The sequence below is a fragment of the Candoia aspera genome, chromosome 2 (genome assembly GCF_035149785.1).
Source record: "Candoia aspera isolate rCanAsp1 chromosome 2, rCanAsp1.hap2, whole genome shotgun sequence".
NCBI lineage: Eukaryota > Metazoa > Chordata > Lepidosauria > Squamata > Boidae > Candoia > Candoia aspera.
In genome coordinates, this window is record NC_086154.1 from 86364700 (window position 1) to 86383597 (window position 18898).

The 18898-nt window shown below is 35.0% G+C and overlaps 1 protein-coding gene across 2 annotated transcripts in view; it reads right to left on the reverse strand.

The window, feature by feature from the left end:
- CPEB4 (cytoplasmic polyadenylation element binding protein 4) overlaps nucleotides 1-18898 on the reverse strand; it is a 63391-nt gene that overhangs the window by 36130 nt on the left and 8363 nt on the right. For both annotated transcript variants that reach the window (XM_063292383.1, XM_063292384.1), the window contains exon 3: nucleotides 11165-11246. In XM_063292383.1, the coding sequence (XP_063148453.1) occupies nucleotides 11165-11246 (82 nt within the window). The remainder of the gene's footprint in view (nucleotides 1-11164; nucleotides 11247-18898) is intronic.

Sequence of the window (18898 nt, forward strand, 5' to 3'; positions counted from 1 at the left end):
GGTCTGGCTATTAGCTCAGGTAACTTTAAAAGAACATGACATATAATCTTATTGTATTTGTCTCTCAGCAATTGTTAGCAAGGATAATTAGGGGGGAAAAGTCATTTTCTGAGGCAGTATAGCACCTAACATCAATTGGAAGGGGAAAACATGACATGTATATCATCTTGTCTGATGGTCTTCTGGAGGACTATAAGTGGCCATCAAGGGAACCATCGGATGCTAGGCAAGATAAGTTATTGGTAGAAACTATAACCTATCTTGCCTAGTACTGTATCTTATGTTTCCCTTGATATCTCTTCTTATATTTTTACTCTGCCCCTATCTTCCTCAAATTAATCCAAGTTTTCCTTACATTCCTTACATGCAACTGATTTCAAAGCCACAATACAATGTAACTTTGCTCCAGAGAAACAAGAAACCCTGGGTTGGTTTATCATCATGATAATGTTCAAATTGTCACCTCAAATATGTTGAATTTGGAGGAGATGAAGCAGATCTCTCCCTGTCAAGCTCAATCTTTGAAAGTCAAATATCTCATAAAGGAAATGCAATCAAGTTTCCAGAGAAAGACTCTGCACTCTTGTAGATATAAATACCCGTACTGAAAATGACAGCTGCTCAAGACAAATAAGTAACCACATTCAGAAAGATGATAAACAAAAATAAAATTTGAACAATTGACAATGGTTTGTGGACAACTATTTGAAAACTGCAGTATTTAACGAAGTAGACCATATAGTATAAAAGAAAAAAACAAGAAAACTGGCTTGTTTACAGTACACAGAATATTTGAAGTTGTTTATATGATCTATATAGATGATCCTGATTGAAATTTGTCTACCAAGATCAGCCAGTTTCTAGCATTCTGAGTTGATCATACTAAAAATACTAGGCCATATATCATATGAGTATTAAAGTGGAGGCCCTATTGCTTTTTAAAAGCTACCATATAGATACAGCCTAGGTTGAGCACTTTCCTCTGCATACTTCACTAATGAGGTTTCTTTCTTTCTTTCTTTTGCTTATTATTCCCAAGAATTTCAGCTGCATTGCTAGACATTCCATGTAAGTATTTTTTTTTGTTTTCTCCAATCTTTGATTAATCCACTGAACATATATATTTGAAAAACAAGCTCATACAGAAAAAGTAGAACATGCAGACTTTTTAAAATACAGTATAAGAAAATCAACCACAAGAACTTATGGTGCAGTTCTAGCACTTCTCATTAAAAATGAGATCAGAACTGAGTCCTATGCTTCCTGTCAAGCCCTTAATTTTATTTTCCCAACCCTTCAAGTCTGTGGGCTATTACCATTTGGTTACCATGATTACAGACTAGGAGGGTTTGAAACAGTTCACAAAATTTACTGTCTTTAAAGCTAGGTCTAGAACAATATGCAAAAAATCAACAGTATTCCATATTTCATGTAGTTCTTAGAATAACAATTAGAGTATGTTCCTCTGCTTCCATCAATCATTAATATACAGCTGATTAGTAGTAGCCATGCTGATCACAAAATTCATCAGTAGGATCAACACAGAGTAGTGGATATTTTAGAGGCATTTTCTAGGATATTACTATTACCACTACCACCACTACTATCATTCACATCCAGTTTCCAGGAACCCAATAAACCCTGAAACAGTAAAGACTACAGCTTATTATAAGATTATTCCCCTTGAATATTTCTTCTACCTCTCATCTAAAAGAAAGAAGTGTGGTTTCCTTAATTTTAGGAACTGCCACAGGACAAAATTGGTAGTGATACCATCAATGTTTCTCTCAAATAAATGGGGCTGTGTGCAATAATCACCATATCAGAACGAGCCATGTGTTAAATTTATTTTTTCCCTTCCATTGTACTGTATAAATCTTGATACATTGTATTATTTCAATGCAGATTTCGATGCAGTAATGTTCACATAATATGATTAAAATTATTAACATTCTATTATTTAAAAAGCTTAGATGTACTGAAAATAAAAAGAAAAAAGTAAAAATTCTATCAGTATTAAATGCCATTTAGGATGTCAGTGTTACAAGCGTAAGATTATTTAACTTTTCATCCCAAGTGGGGTATAAGATTAAAAAAAAAAAACCACTGCAATTCACATAAAACAATTACCATTAGTTACATGGTAATAGTTTCAGTCTTGAACTGATTACTTAATATTGATATCCACTGTATTGCTACTTAAATATTGAATTTATTTCTGAAATTCCTCTAGAGGCCAGATTGACTCCTGGGACAACTTCTTTGTGGACAAAATGCAGGGCCGCAACTGTGGGGGGGCAAGCGGGGCATGTGCCCTGGGCGCCGTGCTGGGGAGGTGCCAAAATGAATACTGGGGGGGCGCCAAAATGGGCACGGAATCCATGTTTGCCCGAGTGACAGAGACCCTAGTTGCGGGCCTGACAAAATGTCAGGGACAGAGTCCCTTCCTCATGGTCCTCACCAAGTCCAAAGCCCCAACGGCTGACAGAAACCATCCTAGGCTTCTCTGAATACACAAAGATAGGCTCTTTATTTCTTCAGACATAAAGGCATACCTCAATCTGCCCAGTTAGTTTGATGTAGCACCTGGCTGACTTTGGCCATGAAAGCTAAGAAGGATTAGGAAGACTCAGATGGAAGATTACCAAGGAGTATCAGTGCTAAAGACACACTAAAAGAAAAAAAGTATGTACCGTTGCCAAGAAAGCTGCATGGGTGTACTCATGAAGTCACCAGGAGCTAACCTTAATTTAAGCATGCTTTTAACCTTTTTTTTTTTTTTGGTTTAACCATTATCTTTCTTTGCACAGGAAAAGGAACTGCAGTCCATTTCTCTGTACACAGTCTTTGCCTGTCTGAAGTGAGGCAATATAAAGGGACGGGTGGGAGGCGGGAGTGCTCCAGACGTCTAATTCCATCCATCCACTGTTTATGTCTATTTATTTAGTTCTTGTTTAGCTCTCAATGCTATTCCATCCTCTCTAATCCCTAAAGACAACAGCTATTATAAGAAAGCTAAGATAAACTGAGCAAGATGGTCATGCTTCCCTGTACTTGCCACAATCTATCAATATTTGTTTCTAGGTAAACTTCAGAATTCTTGATGGCCCTCATATGTCAACCGTGAAGAATTTTGTGAATATATTATGTAACAAGGTGCTCATAGATGTTAACTCTGGTACCTTTATTTGCTGTGCCAATACTATCTTAAGGGGTTTAAAATGTTTTTGAAGTTTAGATTGTGATCTCTGTAAAACTCACAAGCAATAAAGCTTTCATTCAGTTCACTGGTATTACTTTAACAAAGGCATAACCATAAATACATTATAATATCTGGGAAACGGTATTTATAGTTTGGTTTGCCCAATGCACTTTAATTAATAAACATACAGGTTACTTCCCTATATCTATTTTGGATACTTTCTTCAAAAATGTGTACCTATAAATTATAAGAAATTCTCAAAGGTTGCAATGGCCAAATATCAAAAGCACAACTAAAATATAATGAACATTTCACACTAAATTCCTAAGATACCTGTATGGTTAAGAACCTTGATAGCAATTAGCTCTATTTCAAGAACTATTAACTGAGATTCCTTGTTTATGGGGTGGGGGGATGCCCATTTTCTCCAGTTCTTACCTGAAAGAAACACCTAACAGAAAATGTGTGGCCAAACAGATCTGAAGCCTGAATCCCTTTTGAGTGGTGGAAACAACTTCTGATACTTCTCTTCCCCATCCCACATAAATGTGTCTTAGAGAAGGCACTGTAGGTTCCCCTTTTCTCAGTACTAGAATGGAAAGATCAGCAGCATCCCATCTCCCAGCCCTGTTTGCTTCCTTTCTTCCACAGTAACAGCAGCTTGGCTTGCCTTCATTTTCACTCTAGAGAGCAGGGAGTAAAGGCCCATATTCTCACTCTCTCCTGAACTGAATAACCCTCTTTCTTCATCTCAGGATTTTTTCCATTCTCTGCAAGCTCAGTGCTGGTCTATTTCCAGGAAATCTACCCATTCAGGAATATATGCACATCACTGCTTGTGTGAGGCATACTATGCATGAACATATTAACCAAATTAGGCTAATATTCAAATGCAGTTGCTTTCTTTATTATTACTGTAGCTTGTTTTGTTTTGTTTTGCATACTATGAATGGTACAGCTACTATGTAAAAAAAACAATACAGTACTTTGTATTTATTTCTCTTTCCACTGATACCTTCCTAAAATTCCAGCCTCCAACTAGCCATGGTTTTGCCCCATCTTCCTTTTTCCTCTTCCTCTGCCATCCCCACTATATAGTACTGTATCTCTACTTTTAATTTTACATCAACGCAAATATATGGATTAAACTCTGCTTTTGTTGAAATTAAAACTTATTTTTAACTGTTAAATATAGCAACAGAATCCACATAAACACATACTGACTTCTCAGAAATAATGGCTTTGTGTTTCAACCTTGGCAGGATCCAGTTTTTTGATAGAATGATTGTTGGGAGTAAAGATAGGAAAAGCTGAGCTGCTGCTCTAAACAAAGACAACATGGTGTCTTTCAGGTAGTTAGTACCATAACATTTCTTTGAGATTTGGACATGTCAGCTAGGATTGACAGACATTGATATCCAAGGCATCTGACAGACAGCAGTACCTATACCTGCTCTAAATACCAATTCATCACACCCAATAATTGCATAAGTGCCAATCACAGCATCTATATTATTTCTGCACATTATACTTTATTTGCCTAAAAAACAAATGTAGCTTTTACCAAACTATCTCAAATTGTCAACAGCTTTTAACACATTTGTACTTCAAATTACAAGATGTCAGCATTTTATGAGCATTTTACATCTGTGAACAATTCTTTTCTGCAAATTAAGGATGATAGTTGCAGTACCTGAAGTAAGTAGGAAAAGCAGAAAATCAACATTCATCCCAAATGAGTTTAGATTGCTCCATATTCTGTGTCCTAGCAGAACCAAAGTTCCCCAAGTAATCAGTCAGATTAATGTAAATTAAAGGTCTTTCTTCCTGAATCAATAGAATGCAGACCATGAATGGCAAAAGCATCACATTTTAATATGAAACATTACAGGAGGGCTTTAAGGAGACTTCTCCTGAGATAAAGTGGGCATCATTAAAAACCTGTTTTTATTTTTTCTTCTGCACTGTGTTCAGTTGGTAAATTAAGTTGGAGAAATTACATGGCTTTTGCTATGCCCTCTGTAGTTCTTGACAGTAAATTACTTATGGTACCTTAACATTTCCACCGTTGCCATTGTGGATCAGAGTTCTCAATGTGGATCTTCCTCATTATTTAGCTCTCCATTGACATAATATATTAGAGAAAAATGTCTTCTTGAAATGTTTAAAAATTAAAATGGATAATCTACCAGAATATATGTATGCACACATGTACATTTTCACAATGATTTCAAGGTTTTGAGGATATTTGCTATTTTCTCCTAATTATTAATCAAAGCATGTAACTAGATTTTAGAATGCAAAAACATAAAAGACTCCTGGAGAAGTCTTATAGTTCATAACTGATATTAGAAATGAAAATGGGTATCCCTAAATAGTATATTTTAATTACAACTGTAGAGCTTGAATGTATTCACATTTTTATTGTGTTGTGTTTAATTTTTTTAAAAAAATAGCTATCATTTAGGACTGTGGAAAGCATTCAAAAGAAGTGCTTTGCAAAGCCAGTTAGTATGAATGAAGCACTTCTTCCTGAAGCATTACACATAAACTATACACATAAAGACCACCGGGGAGAGCCTTCACAGCAGTTGTATACACTTTCCAGAGGATACAACTGCTTGACTTCTTCAAGGATGGAGTCTTCACTTGCTCTAAGATGCTTTGGAATTCTCTATTTTCAAATGCTTTGCATGGCCCTATTTTGTTCCTGCTTATACTGTAATAACCTACGGCTTTGGATCTAGAATTATAAATAATAAAAATTAACTGAACAGTTAAAGTACTTATTACATTTTACTGTTAAAATGTTGATTATGTCATGATCTTTCAATCAAGTGATAGGCACACCCTTCAGTATTAGCATATCAATGGATGTTAGATGTTAGATGTTATTCTAGTTGCCTTTAATATTCATTTGTGTTTGTGTGTGTATTCCTAGAGGAAGAGAGAATGTGACATTTGCAGGAGAACCTGGCTTAACAGCTATGCCTGCATATCCTAAGATTCCATCTACCTGAAAAGCCACATATTGACCTGGAATTCATTCCCTATTATCCCAGATGCAAGCTGTAGATCTTCAATAGATAATTTGCATACACCAGAAGTACATTCTCCAGAAGGATAGTACAAAAACTACAGTTTTCAAGTAAACATTACAAGAGAAAATAAAATTCTTCGCCTTTGTGTTTCCTAAAAGACGCTGTGATTCAGCATCAGGTAATACCCAGCTGAAATTAAACCACAGCATGCCCAGAGTTCAAGGAACAGAAGTTGCCTAGTTACAACACACTACTTAGTAACTTACATGTACTGTAAGCTGAACTGAACCAGCTTTTAGACAGGTCAAAGTGATTTCTATATACTCTATTAAGTAATATAGGAAAGAGATAGAACATTTTTGCCTTTGTACAGATGGAAATATGGCGATATTTTTATTATGCTCTCCCAACTATTTTAAAGGCCATGGAGTAGAATGCCAGCCAAACCTGGAACTGTTTTTAATTTGTGGAAAGAAAATGCCAGCTAATCAAGTCTTGCCAGCTAGTCAGGTCTTGTTACATGTTTCACTTGAATACTGTAATTGATTCTATATCTTAAAACATTATATGGGCTTGGTGACTGTAACAGTTATTACTTTTCACCTCCAGAAGTGGGTAGCACCAACTCTAGCCAGTCAATCTGTGAAGCATTTAGGACTCTTTGAGACAAGAACAATTATTAAAAAGTTAATTCCATTACCACCAACGACCTTGAAAACAGAAGACATATACTTTCAAGGAAGATCATAAATCTGCTCTAGCACTCCCAAAATAAGTTATTAACTAGAGCAAAAGCCTTGGGTAAACTAGGTAAATGCAGCATCATACACATGAAACTCAGAAACATGTAAGTTAAGATTACTGCTTGAGCCCTGACCCCATATAAAGCAATGACTTTCAAACCGTTCTCTTCTGAGGGGAATTTACATTAATACGTTGGAGATTAATTTTGATTTCAAGCCATTGTCAGAACAGAGAAAATTGAGTTATTTTAGTGGCCTCATCACTTGCTGATGCTGTTAATTTTTAAGATGACAAAAGCATTGTTCATTTTGATACATGGCAGGCATTTAATATAATATATTAATATAATATACGCATTCATAGTAGAAAACATAGCTATCCACTGAGACTTTCTGCTACACTTTTCTGTTGAAATGGTACCAATTTCAAGTTCCAGCAGATTTCCATAGCGAGTTAAGTAAGTCCATGCTTGAATAATGCTGAATCAGACTCTCTGTCATGTTCGCCGTTTCAATGCCTCCGAGCCATCGTAACGTTTCTCATGTCATTAATGGGTTGCGTGTTTCATCTCTCATGGGAGGATGGTACTGCTTATCTCTTGGCTTCGCTTTGGAATGTTTCCCTATTATCTGTTATGTTCAAGGTTGCTTTCCCAGGCTAGCACGTCTGATGTTTGCTAGCACCTGGACCGGGCGGGGCTGATGTAACGGGGGCGGGATACGTGTGCACTGGAGGAGTTTTAAGTTTGTATTTGGCGCGCTTTTGCTCATTCTCAGCTTTCTCTGTATTTGCCTTTAGTTCCTTAATAAATCAGATTTCACACAGCAGCCTCTTGTGAGTCTGAGTATTTGGGCTAGGGCAATCATTACACTCTCCATTGCCATCTCCACACCCCAGTGGGAACAGCATAGAATTAGCTGTTCAAGTCCCAGGCCACTCAGATTTAGGTGCTACCTGGAAGGGTTGGAGCACTTAACATGACCAGACACATAATTTCCCATAGGGGGATGTTAGTACACACATGGGAACTTGACTTCTCAAGATGCCAGTAGGCATGGAAAACAAGTTATTTAAAGAAAGGAACAAGTAGGTTTCATGTATTCCTAGTTATATGAGCTTTAGTCTTCCATTTAGTGACAGATTTTATATCATGTTGCACTTCAGATCACTCCCAGAATAGAGAGTAATCACAGTGTAATGCTACATTGACCAAAACATTCATCCAAGCCATAACTGCTCAATTTTAGACCATGACTAGCCCACATTTTTATGGGTTCACCAACCAATCCTTAATTATTCCCCATATATTCAAACAAAATTTCTTGCTTTCTCATAACAATTCTGTACCAGATGAGAGCAATTGCCCAATACCGTGTAATTATTATTTGAGAAAACTATGCCAACTAATAGAATTTTCCATATCAACTTCAGTTTTAAATCCCTTGTTTTCATTGGAAAACTAAAATTTCTCAATTGCATTTATTCCAAGAAAGGCATTAGGCATAAACAAATGTTTAGCTTCCTCTTAAGGTAAATGGAAGGAAAAAAAAAAAAAAGACTTGCAGTAAGGACAAACTATCAAATAAAAGGGAGAAGCAATTGCTTTAATATTATATACCCATCACCTTATTCCCTCTGGGGTTAGCAACATTATGCAAAGTACAGAAAAGAACTTAAAATATATGACATAAGAAAGACAAAATATAGCTAAATCTGGTTAACATAAGTATCATTCACTATGTATCTCCATATCTTTCTGTCCTTGCAAACCATCCTTGCTTACACGACATCCATACACCTCTTCAAACATTATTTTGTGCTCTTCAAAGTTCCCACCTCTCTCTTTCTTAGGATCTCATCAACTCCATCAAAGCATGACTTTCTCAGTCTTCCCCTCTCTCTCAACCCATTCAGCCTTTCTTCAGATATCTCTTTTGCAACTTGATCCTCAATCATTTTAATCAAACCACCCCAACATACTACTTTTGTACTGGCCATTCACTTTTGGATTTAATTCACACTTATTCATCATAAATTTATTTCTGACCCTATCTCTTTGGGTTTTACCACATATATTTCTGAGGTACTGCATTTCCACTGCATTCAATATACTTTTCTGTTTCTTATGCAATTCTTCTGCATTCAACTTACTTTTATATTTCTCCTGACATACCCAATGCTGATTTCCATATAAAAAAGTAAATTATCTTATACACAACCATTTTCACTTCTTCTAACAAACATTTATTCCTCATAGCAAACCACATACTACCTACTACCCTTCAACTAGCGTGTTAATGTCTTAAAATTTCTCCATCCATTTTCCACCTTTGGTAAACTATTCTACCAAGGTACACAAATTCATCTACTTGCTCCAATTTTTTACCATTTAAGTATAACTTGTAATAGCTCCCTCCATTTTCCCTGTCAAATACAACTACTTTTGTCTTTGATACCTTAATTTCCAGATGCATACTTCTTCCTGCCTGATACAATCGATCATTTGTTGCAAGTTATTTGGGTTCTTAGCCAGCATATCATTGTCTGCATAACAGTATAAGAGTACCCACAAAATTATGTCCCCAACCAACATACCTCTAACACTGTCAGTATTCTTTATACATTTATCCATAAATACATTAAACAACCAAGGGGACACCACACATCCTTATCTGACTTCCTGCTCAATATTGTATCATTTACTAAGTATCCAATTTATTAATACACATTTTTCTTCCACTGTATACCATTCTTACACATTCAGTGACCAATCTTCAACCCTACATTCTCACAAAATATTCCATAATCCAAGGCTATTCACTTTACTTGATTTCTCTATATCAAAATTGTACAATAAGCCTTCTTTCTCAGAATCATGCATTTTTCAATAACTGTTGAAGAGCAAATATCTGGCTTGTATAGCTCCAACCAGCATAAGTTGTACCACACCTCCCAAATTGTGGTTTGTTGGCCACCTCTTGTACCCTTTCAATCAAAGTTCTACCAAAGAACTTCTCAGGCGCTCTTAACAAAGTAATTCCTCTGTAGTTTTTATTATTATTATTATTATTATTATTATTATTATTATTATTATTATTATTATTATTATCTTTTGTTGCCTATCCTTTTACAGACAGGAACAATAACTACATTCTTTCAATCATTACATACAGATAAAACCTTCACACATTATTAAACAAGTCTCAAAGCTACTCAATAGGTAAACTACATCCACATTTTAATATTACTTGCAGCCTTAACCATTTTCCAATATTGTCCTAATATTTATTACTTCCTTTTCATAATTCTTTTCTTGGGCACTAACATTTATAGCATTAATTTCAATTCTACTCTTTGAGATAGCACTATAATTTCCATACAATACTTGTTCCGTATTTCCTCACATCAGTTTCATCTCAAATCTTTTATTTTAAGCATCTTTTTAGCCCTTTTTCAGTTCATTATTTTACCAAGCCTCCTTTTTCATACTTCCCATTAGCATAGCTCCAAACATTTTTGTTGCACTTTTATTTTATTATTAATTTAATTCTTTGTTGTTGTTGTTGTTGTTGTTGTTCCAAGTAGCTTCCATATTCTCTTTCCTTATGTCCACTTCCTGTTCATTCCATTGAGAAATTAATCTGTCTTCTAACACTTTTGCATGCAGGACCCATGCCTTCTCATCCTGCAGTCATGCTACTTTTAGTCTCATTTCTTTCACTTCTTTCCTTTTCTTCCATATCCATTTTTTCTCAAAATCCACTCTTGACACTGCCAATTAATGATCTGACCAACATTCAGAACCTCCCATAATACTTTAGAACAGACAGGTGGAAATGAGATGAGAGAGTAAAGAAAAAGTGACTGGGCCATTTGAGGACCCAACAGAGAATAAGCATAGTGACTGTTTGGTGAGTATCTGGTTAGAGAAAGGTCTGTTTCAAACAAATGGCTTAAGCATAAGTCTATTCCTGCACATACATGAAAAAGGAATTATTTCAAAAGTCTCTTTGATTTAATTGCTTATGATGAAAGATTGAGAGAATTGGGGAAGAGAACTGGTGAAAGATACATAGGCGGTAAGTACTTTAACTGTACTGTAAATTGCAGAACGTTCTACTGTGTGCAACTATGTCACTCTAATTATTTACTCCAAAAAATAGTAATCCAAGTTTACCTTTCAGTGAATCACTTTCAGCTCTCATTATGTCGATTAGTGAATTCTCCAGTGAATGCATGTCAAAAGTTCTTGTGCGATCCTGCAAATAAACACAAAGAACAGTTTAGAGTGAAAATGCTACCAATAGCTAAGCAAAAAAGCATTTTCAATTCGTTTTTCTAATGTAGCAATCACTTCTAAATACAAGAACTTGAAGCAGAAATTAATTTTAAAAACTATTAATGGCTTAGCAAATGTCCTAAAAATACCAGATACTGCAGCATTTGCTAAAGCTGCACATATACCTGAACAATAATTTAGAACTCTGGCAGTCCCTTGTCAAAGGTTACAAAAACTATCACACAAAATGTCAACAAAGTAAAATATAATATCAAAACAAAATAGCTTGCATTTTTCAAGTAATTATTATTCATATATTACAAGAAACTCATCAACCCTACAATTGAGTCTGCCAGCAATCAAGCCAAATCAACTGAAATAAAAAGTGATCTTGTATTGGAATATTAAACATTGCTTCTGCTGACAAGAACTTCACCCTTATTTGGTATCTATTCAAAAGGATCCCATTCCATGGAGAATTAGATACAAAAGCACACTGCAGTTCTTTTCTAAGGTTCTTTCCAGCAACACTCACTTGGCTGATTCATACAACGTTAAATGCCAGGTAACAACTTATACTAGAAGACATAATTCTTATGTTCCAATAAGGATAGTTTTGTTGTCAACATATACAGTTCATAAACAGCTATTCTGAGGGTTTTTGCTATGTGTTACATTTTACTGCTATAAGCAAATGCAATTGAAAATGCAGATTGCAAGTACTGTATGCTAAATGTAATCAGTTTTATTCTCTGCAATCTAATTAAAAGCCATGGACTTCAAGCTTCAGTGAAACTAATTTTATAAGGAATTACAGTTAAACACAATTATTAATATAGGCATATCTAATTAAAAATTCATTTCCAAGCCCTAATAAACATCAACAGAGTGGTAAAATATTTCAAGATGAATGGGAAAATTCTTCACTGACTTAAGCTTCTATATATTTTGCCAACTGATTTTATTCTCTGCAATCTATTTTTTTATTCCACTACTCTGACAGATGTGCTTTCCCCTCCGAATTTGCACATATAAAAACAATTTTTCTTAAGAATTAGAAGCATTTTTAAATATTACAACAAATAATCTGTGGATAGTAAGTGAAAAAGTGTCCCTTGATATCCAAAGCTCCAAAAGTTCATTATTTTTAAAATAAGAGCCAAACCTTTAACATAGCACTACAGGACATTTACTATGTACTATATAATTCGATAATGTACTATACAATGTCCTACATAATTATCAGTAGTTTCAGGGTACTACACAAAAAAGTATAAGAATGTTATTTTTTAGAAATATTAGCATTTCAAATTCCCTAGTATTTCAGATAACAAGATTACACTGCATTCTTTGAAATTTCATTCAGGATAGTTAGAATTTTATTGTAATTTACATAAACATTTCACTGAAATGACTAGCCTGTAGATATTACCATCTTATGTTCTCTGCTGATCTGTAACATACTTATCCAATGTGAGGTGAAAGGTCCCCTGTGCAAGCACCAAGTCATGTCTGACCCTTTGCGGGGACACCACTGTCACGATGTTTTCTTGGCAGACTATAGCAGGGTGGTTTGCCACTGCCTTCCCCAGTCATCACCTTCTTCATTTTACCAACCTCGGAAGGGTGGAAGGCTGAGTCGACCTGAGCCGGCTAACCAAGAATCCAGCTTCCACTGGGATCAAACGCGGGTTGTGGGGAGAGTTTTGGCTGCAATACTACCTCTCTGCGCCACACGAGGCTGTATACTTATCCAATATTCCTCTTATAATAACCAAAGCCCTATTGTAACATATGCTTACAAGGTTCATTTTTTTTCTTGAGCAAAAAACAAGTAATCAGCTAAGGAGAGACAATAAATACATCTTCCAAATGTATTATATTTGGTTACCAACTTTTCTATTTTATTATTGCAGTACAACTTGGATGTTAAACATGAACTCTCTGTTACACAATTAGATTACTAAAAAAAATCTAATAATAAATAATGCAAAGCATAAGTTGAAAAGAATTTTAAGGGAGGAGTCAAATCTAACAATCCTGTTTAGTCATCTCTAAAACTGTTCAACTATTTAATGCTGTCGTAAAATGTATATTATTTGTTTTGGTTTTTTGAAAGCAAGTCTAATCTATGACTGCGGAGACTAAAGCTCAGATTGATACAGAGCCATAAGGTTCAATGGATGACTTTGGTCTACTCAAATCTCTAATTATAACCTATTTCCAACTTGTGAAATTTCCAACTTCTGAAGGAAAAATGGGACATAAATGGATTAATATTAAGCTTTTAATTACCATTAAGCTCCTGTATGGACCAACTTTTTTAACTTCTAGCTTTACCTTGTTTCACTACCCTATTGATGTATAACACTGCTAATATATGTTCCCGTAAGAAGACTAAATTGCTTAAATCATCTCTGAAACTGAACTCTTTAGACTTTCAAAAACCAAAGTAAACTTTGCTGTTGTTATTCATGTGCCAAGTTTGAACACTATGTATCAGCTTCACAATTACAGAGCTTCCTTCTTTTGGAGTTTTAAAATCATGTAATATTAAATTTCCATGTAAAGGTACCAACATGGACAAAGAATAAGATTCTGAACAAAATGTGATTTTTGATTTAACCATCTAGTTCAGTCTGATAAGTCTTCTATACTTAAGATATCAAAATAAAGTAGTAGACATGTTCGAGATAGCATTCTGTATTTCAAGTTCAAAGCCAGCTCATCTTTCATACTCATTTCCAAGGAAATAGGTAGTGGCAGGTAAAATTTAAGAATATCACAGTTCTGTGGGTGCTTTGAAGACTGAAATGTTGAAATGAAATTTGACATATATATATTTACTAAGTAATTATCTTCATTTCAGTCTCATGCCTCTTGAAAAACTATGCATACTTAACCCCTACAATAAGAGAGAAAACAAAAAGTAAAATATAAAGCAAAATCTGAAGCAAAGTCTTTCCATCACTGAACTTTATTAGTACATTTAGTTTTAAGTCTGAAATATCAATTTTTAACACTTTAAAGAGAATATATTAACAGGTAATTTCATACAGGGATAAAATTCAAGCATTGAAAAAAAAATCCATATATGGAAAATAAGTCAATAACAGCTCACACATTTCTCTCAGTAAAACTGATATGACTGAGTTGTGATCAGTATGCTCAAATTTAAAAAGTGTTATTTCAAGGATGAAAAAAAACCCCAAAACTTTATAAAATAGCTGTGTTAGAAATACAGTGTGGTAACCTAGTGTAAGGTGTTTTTTGTAATGTGTACTTATTTTTATCAAGAACTCAACTTATTCTTGCTAAGATATCATGCACTGGTGAAGAACTCATATTAAGCTAATGCATCATCAGAGCTCATTCTGTGCTATTACCAACAGACATGATCATGCTACTATGCAGCAGTGGAGAATGTCAATTCTATTCAGTCTGACAGCATTTACAAGTCACTGCTCTGGCCTTCTGCAGAAAAAAGTAACAAAATCAATCCTACATATAAGTGAAAAGAAATATCAATCTAATTTTGGATGTACCAGAACATTAAGGGAAAGCTTGAAACTTTTTGGAGTTAGTCATCCAGTCAGCATAATTACTCGGAGGCTGGCATCAAGTCAGGGCAGTATCAGATTTTTCGCCTTGATATACAGTATCTTGTAACAATGTCTGTGAAAGTCATTAATAAAGGTACCAAGAATGACTACACAGTTATACAGCACATCTAAAGACATAAGAAAAGCAGGTGCCACACAGAGACCCATTTTTTTACATTTTCTTAGATTTCAAGAGACTTGCTAACAACTGAGAACTGTGGAGAAATATAGGTAGTTTCCAAGAGACAGACTCCCTTAACTCACTTTCTTAGAGGCTGAGAAGACAGAGGCTGCATATGTTTACACTACACAATTGACAAGCAATTGAGCCCATAGATCTATTTATTTTTTACTGACTTGGATTTCACTCTTACTCAGTTTTTTTTAAGAATAATACACATAAATGGATGTGTTCCCACTCCTTATCTTTTTATCTCTGATGTCAAAAGCTTTTATTCTAGCATCTTCACTGAAGGAAACATACCGTTGATTTTCTGTTCTTAGCACAGGAAAGCTGAAATAGCTTCTATTTAGTGACACTATTCTGTAATACTTTCTATACCTTTTTCATAAACTGCATATTTTTTGCAGGTAAGTTCTTCAAATTTATCCAATATGCTGAAATTAAAACTTGGAAAATTTTATTATACTAAGCTGCCATAAAATAAATGTGGACTAAAATATGTCTTGCTTCACAGAAGAAATATAATAAAGTATATCCCCACTACCTTTATTTGCTAAAAGTTTACAAGCAAAGGATGAGTCCATACATTTCTACAGCAGTTCATCACACCCTAAATTTAGAAATGAACATGTAATAAAGATGCCATTCAGGAGTTCCATATTTATCACACATCAAGTATCATAGAAAAGGCACAGTGGTAGAAATAAATGAACAAATAAGAAACTGCTTCTGTAATATAAGAATCAAATTTAGGAGGTCAGCCTTTGTGTTGTTCTAAGAAAAATACATTTAGCTATAAAAATGAGAAACTAAATACCATAGGTTCACTGGAAATACAGATAAAGAATAAAGGAATCAGATCGATGTTTAAATAAAAGTAGGCTTACTTTTTAGATAATGTGGTCCTGTGCCTATAACATATCATTCTCATAAAACTGGGTATCCTGGAGTAGCATTTGGATAGCTTAGTACATTACAGCATGCAGTAAAAGCAGGTGTGCAATCTCTCTCCTTTTTACTTTCATTCCCTGCCTTAACACTCAAAACGGGAACTTGTTTATTTCAATGAGAGGAGAGCAAAAATACTATTTCCCTCAGAGGAGTCCCTATTTCTGTTCATTTTACAGTATGTCTAAATCTCAAAAAATGTTATGTAGCTCTGGATGAAACCTTGGAGGAGACACAATATTGTCTTGATGGCTCAGACATTTAACTCAACATGAGATAATTGCAAATGTTGTAAGTTCTTTCTGAGATTATACAGTTCAAAAGAGCTACCATGCAGTATTTCAGAATGTGTCTTTTGGCTCTCACTTCTTATAAAAAAGCATAGTATGCTCTCATGCAAACTTTTAGCTTCCCCAAAAGTTGAAAGAAGCTGCTTTGAACTACTTCATTCTAGGTTGCTTGTAGTCTGAGATGGATACAGTACCAAAAGAGGAAAACAAATCCACTGCCTGTCAGGTATGATGAATGTTTGCATATTTGTTCATGAGCTTCTCTGTAAAATTTGCAGCGGTGGGCTTTCTCTAAAAATATGTATGTACAAATCCCTTTTGACATGCAGTAAATTGTATCTTTTGCCAACTACTTCCCCCCCTCAAGAATTCCCATGAGGCACAACAAGCTGAACAGTCACTTCCATGACCACATATTACCTACACAGATAAATCAATCCAGTTTGATGACTATGCTTATATAATAACTGTGACCAGCTCCACAACAAAGTACCTCAGATTTACCACAGTATGCTATAAGGCATCTGAAGTTGTTGTTTTTTAAGAGCTGGTTCACAGGATCCTGAACTGTAAACTCTACAAAGAACAAGCAAATAATTGTGCTAATAACAGCCTGACTAATCAAGGTTACATTATTAATTTAATACATTATTCCCTTAAAGATAGAAGGCTGTCAGCAAATAAGGAAATACAGTAACAGCTGTTTTTCAAAGACATACCAGGATCATTATATTATTTTCTTCTTTTAATCAGGGCACAAAAAGCATACTATATAAGACATTCATTAAACCTTACAGTTTTCTGGGGAGGCTTGGTAAAAAGGGAGCCCTAATGGTAGTAATAAACGTTTCTTTGTTTTACATAAAGCAAAAAGCTTCAGTGAATATTCTTTATTACCATAATTTACTCTGTTGAAAGAAAAATAAAATTATTGGCTTGTTTTTGGTTAAAGTTATTTTAAAATAATTCAGATATATGGAAGGGGAAATAAAACATACTCTGGTTTCAATTTGTTTTACATTCTTGCTTTATTCATAATGTACCAATCCAAATAAAGATTTTACATTCATTGTGACATTCAAAATGGGAAGCTATCAGTTTGAAATCATAGTTCCAATTATGTCTAGGATTCTTCCAAGAGAGAAAAATGAAAATAATCTCTGCACACAGAGCATTTACAGTAATCCTTTTGAACATACTAGAAATAAACACAATATGTGTTTGCTAAAATCAATGTAAATACAGTTTGGAATACCAAGTTCTTTTTCAGAAGTAAGTAGTCAAATCTCTTTATTTGACAATATCCTACCCAATACTCAAAATATGGAGGAGGAAGATGGGAGGCAGGGGGTAACTCTTTGATTACACCCCAGTCATGTCCTGTAAACTTTTAAAAGAATAGCAAAGATGTTGGCACATACGGCAGAGAATATGGACTCCTGCAGTTCATGTACTAGTCCCACCGTCTGCTGTAGTATATAGTAATGAAGTTAATCAAGAACACTAGCACCAGATTTTGCAGTTGGACAAAACTTTGGTGTGGTGCAAGAGGAACAAGAATACAAAATTAGGACATCAACCGTTTATGTAACCTCTTGCACCACAATACCACAATGAGTTCCCATCTTTGTGCTTTTACACCTAATTCCTACCTAAGTAAAGCATGCACACAATTTAAAGGATCAAGGTATGAGTCAGTTTGTGCCGGTATCATCTGAACAGTTACTGATGAAAGTTTCAGTGTTTCCCAAGGTGAGGCAATCTCAGCTGGAACATGCCAACAAGCACACTAAACATTATACAATCAAAAACCTGCCTGGGTGTGCCAAATTTGTTTGTAACAAAGGCTGGTGCTTTTAAAGTGGTGCTTTTAAAGTGTGAATTCGTTGAAGATGAAGGACTCAGTAACATGACTAGTGCTGATGCAAGCAATTTAACTGGGGCTCTCTTTATCAAGCAGACATATATCCACCCACCATATTTTATTCACTCTATCACATGATCTTTAATATCAAATCTCCTTTGAGTCAAGCTCAGCTTCTGGAGACTTCATAGGCACATGCATGTAGTTTTCATGGTAGTATGGAAATGGTTGATCACCACGTTCTTCCGGGATTTTTTTTTTTAAATTTCCCAATCCAACCTATAGCCCTAGGATTTCTTAGTGATATCCCATTCAAGAACTAATCAGGTCAAAACCTGCATTTGATTAACAGAACATAGATAGATGCATGCACATCTCCCCCTGCCCAAATTTCCAGTCCTTCGAGATGTGTTAGACTTCAGCTTTCACATTTCCTAGCCAGCCAACATACCTGAAAGACAACAAACTGGGGGAAACAGCTAATATCTCCAAATTAATACACATGGAAAAAATATTTATCATGTATATGGTCTTGGAAAAATAATATATTAATCATAATGTTCCTTTTTCAACTTTTGTACTTGATTAGAACACAACATAAGCAATAAGCTATGCAGTGCTTCAGATTCAAAGGGAATAATGTACCATGGAGGGTAGTGACATGATCCTGGGGAAAAAATGCAGCTGCTTTAAGGAGCTGTTGACAGGTGCTAAATGATCACATCCATGTGCCCCAAACACCTT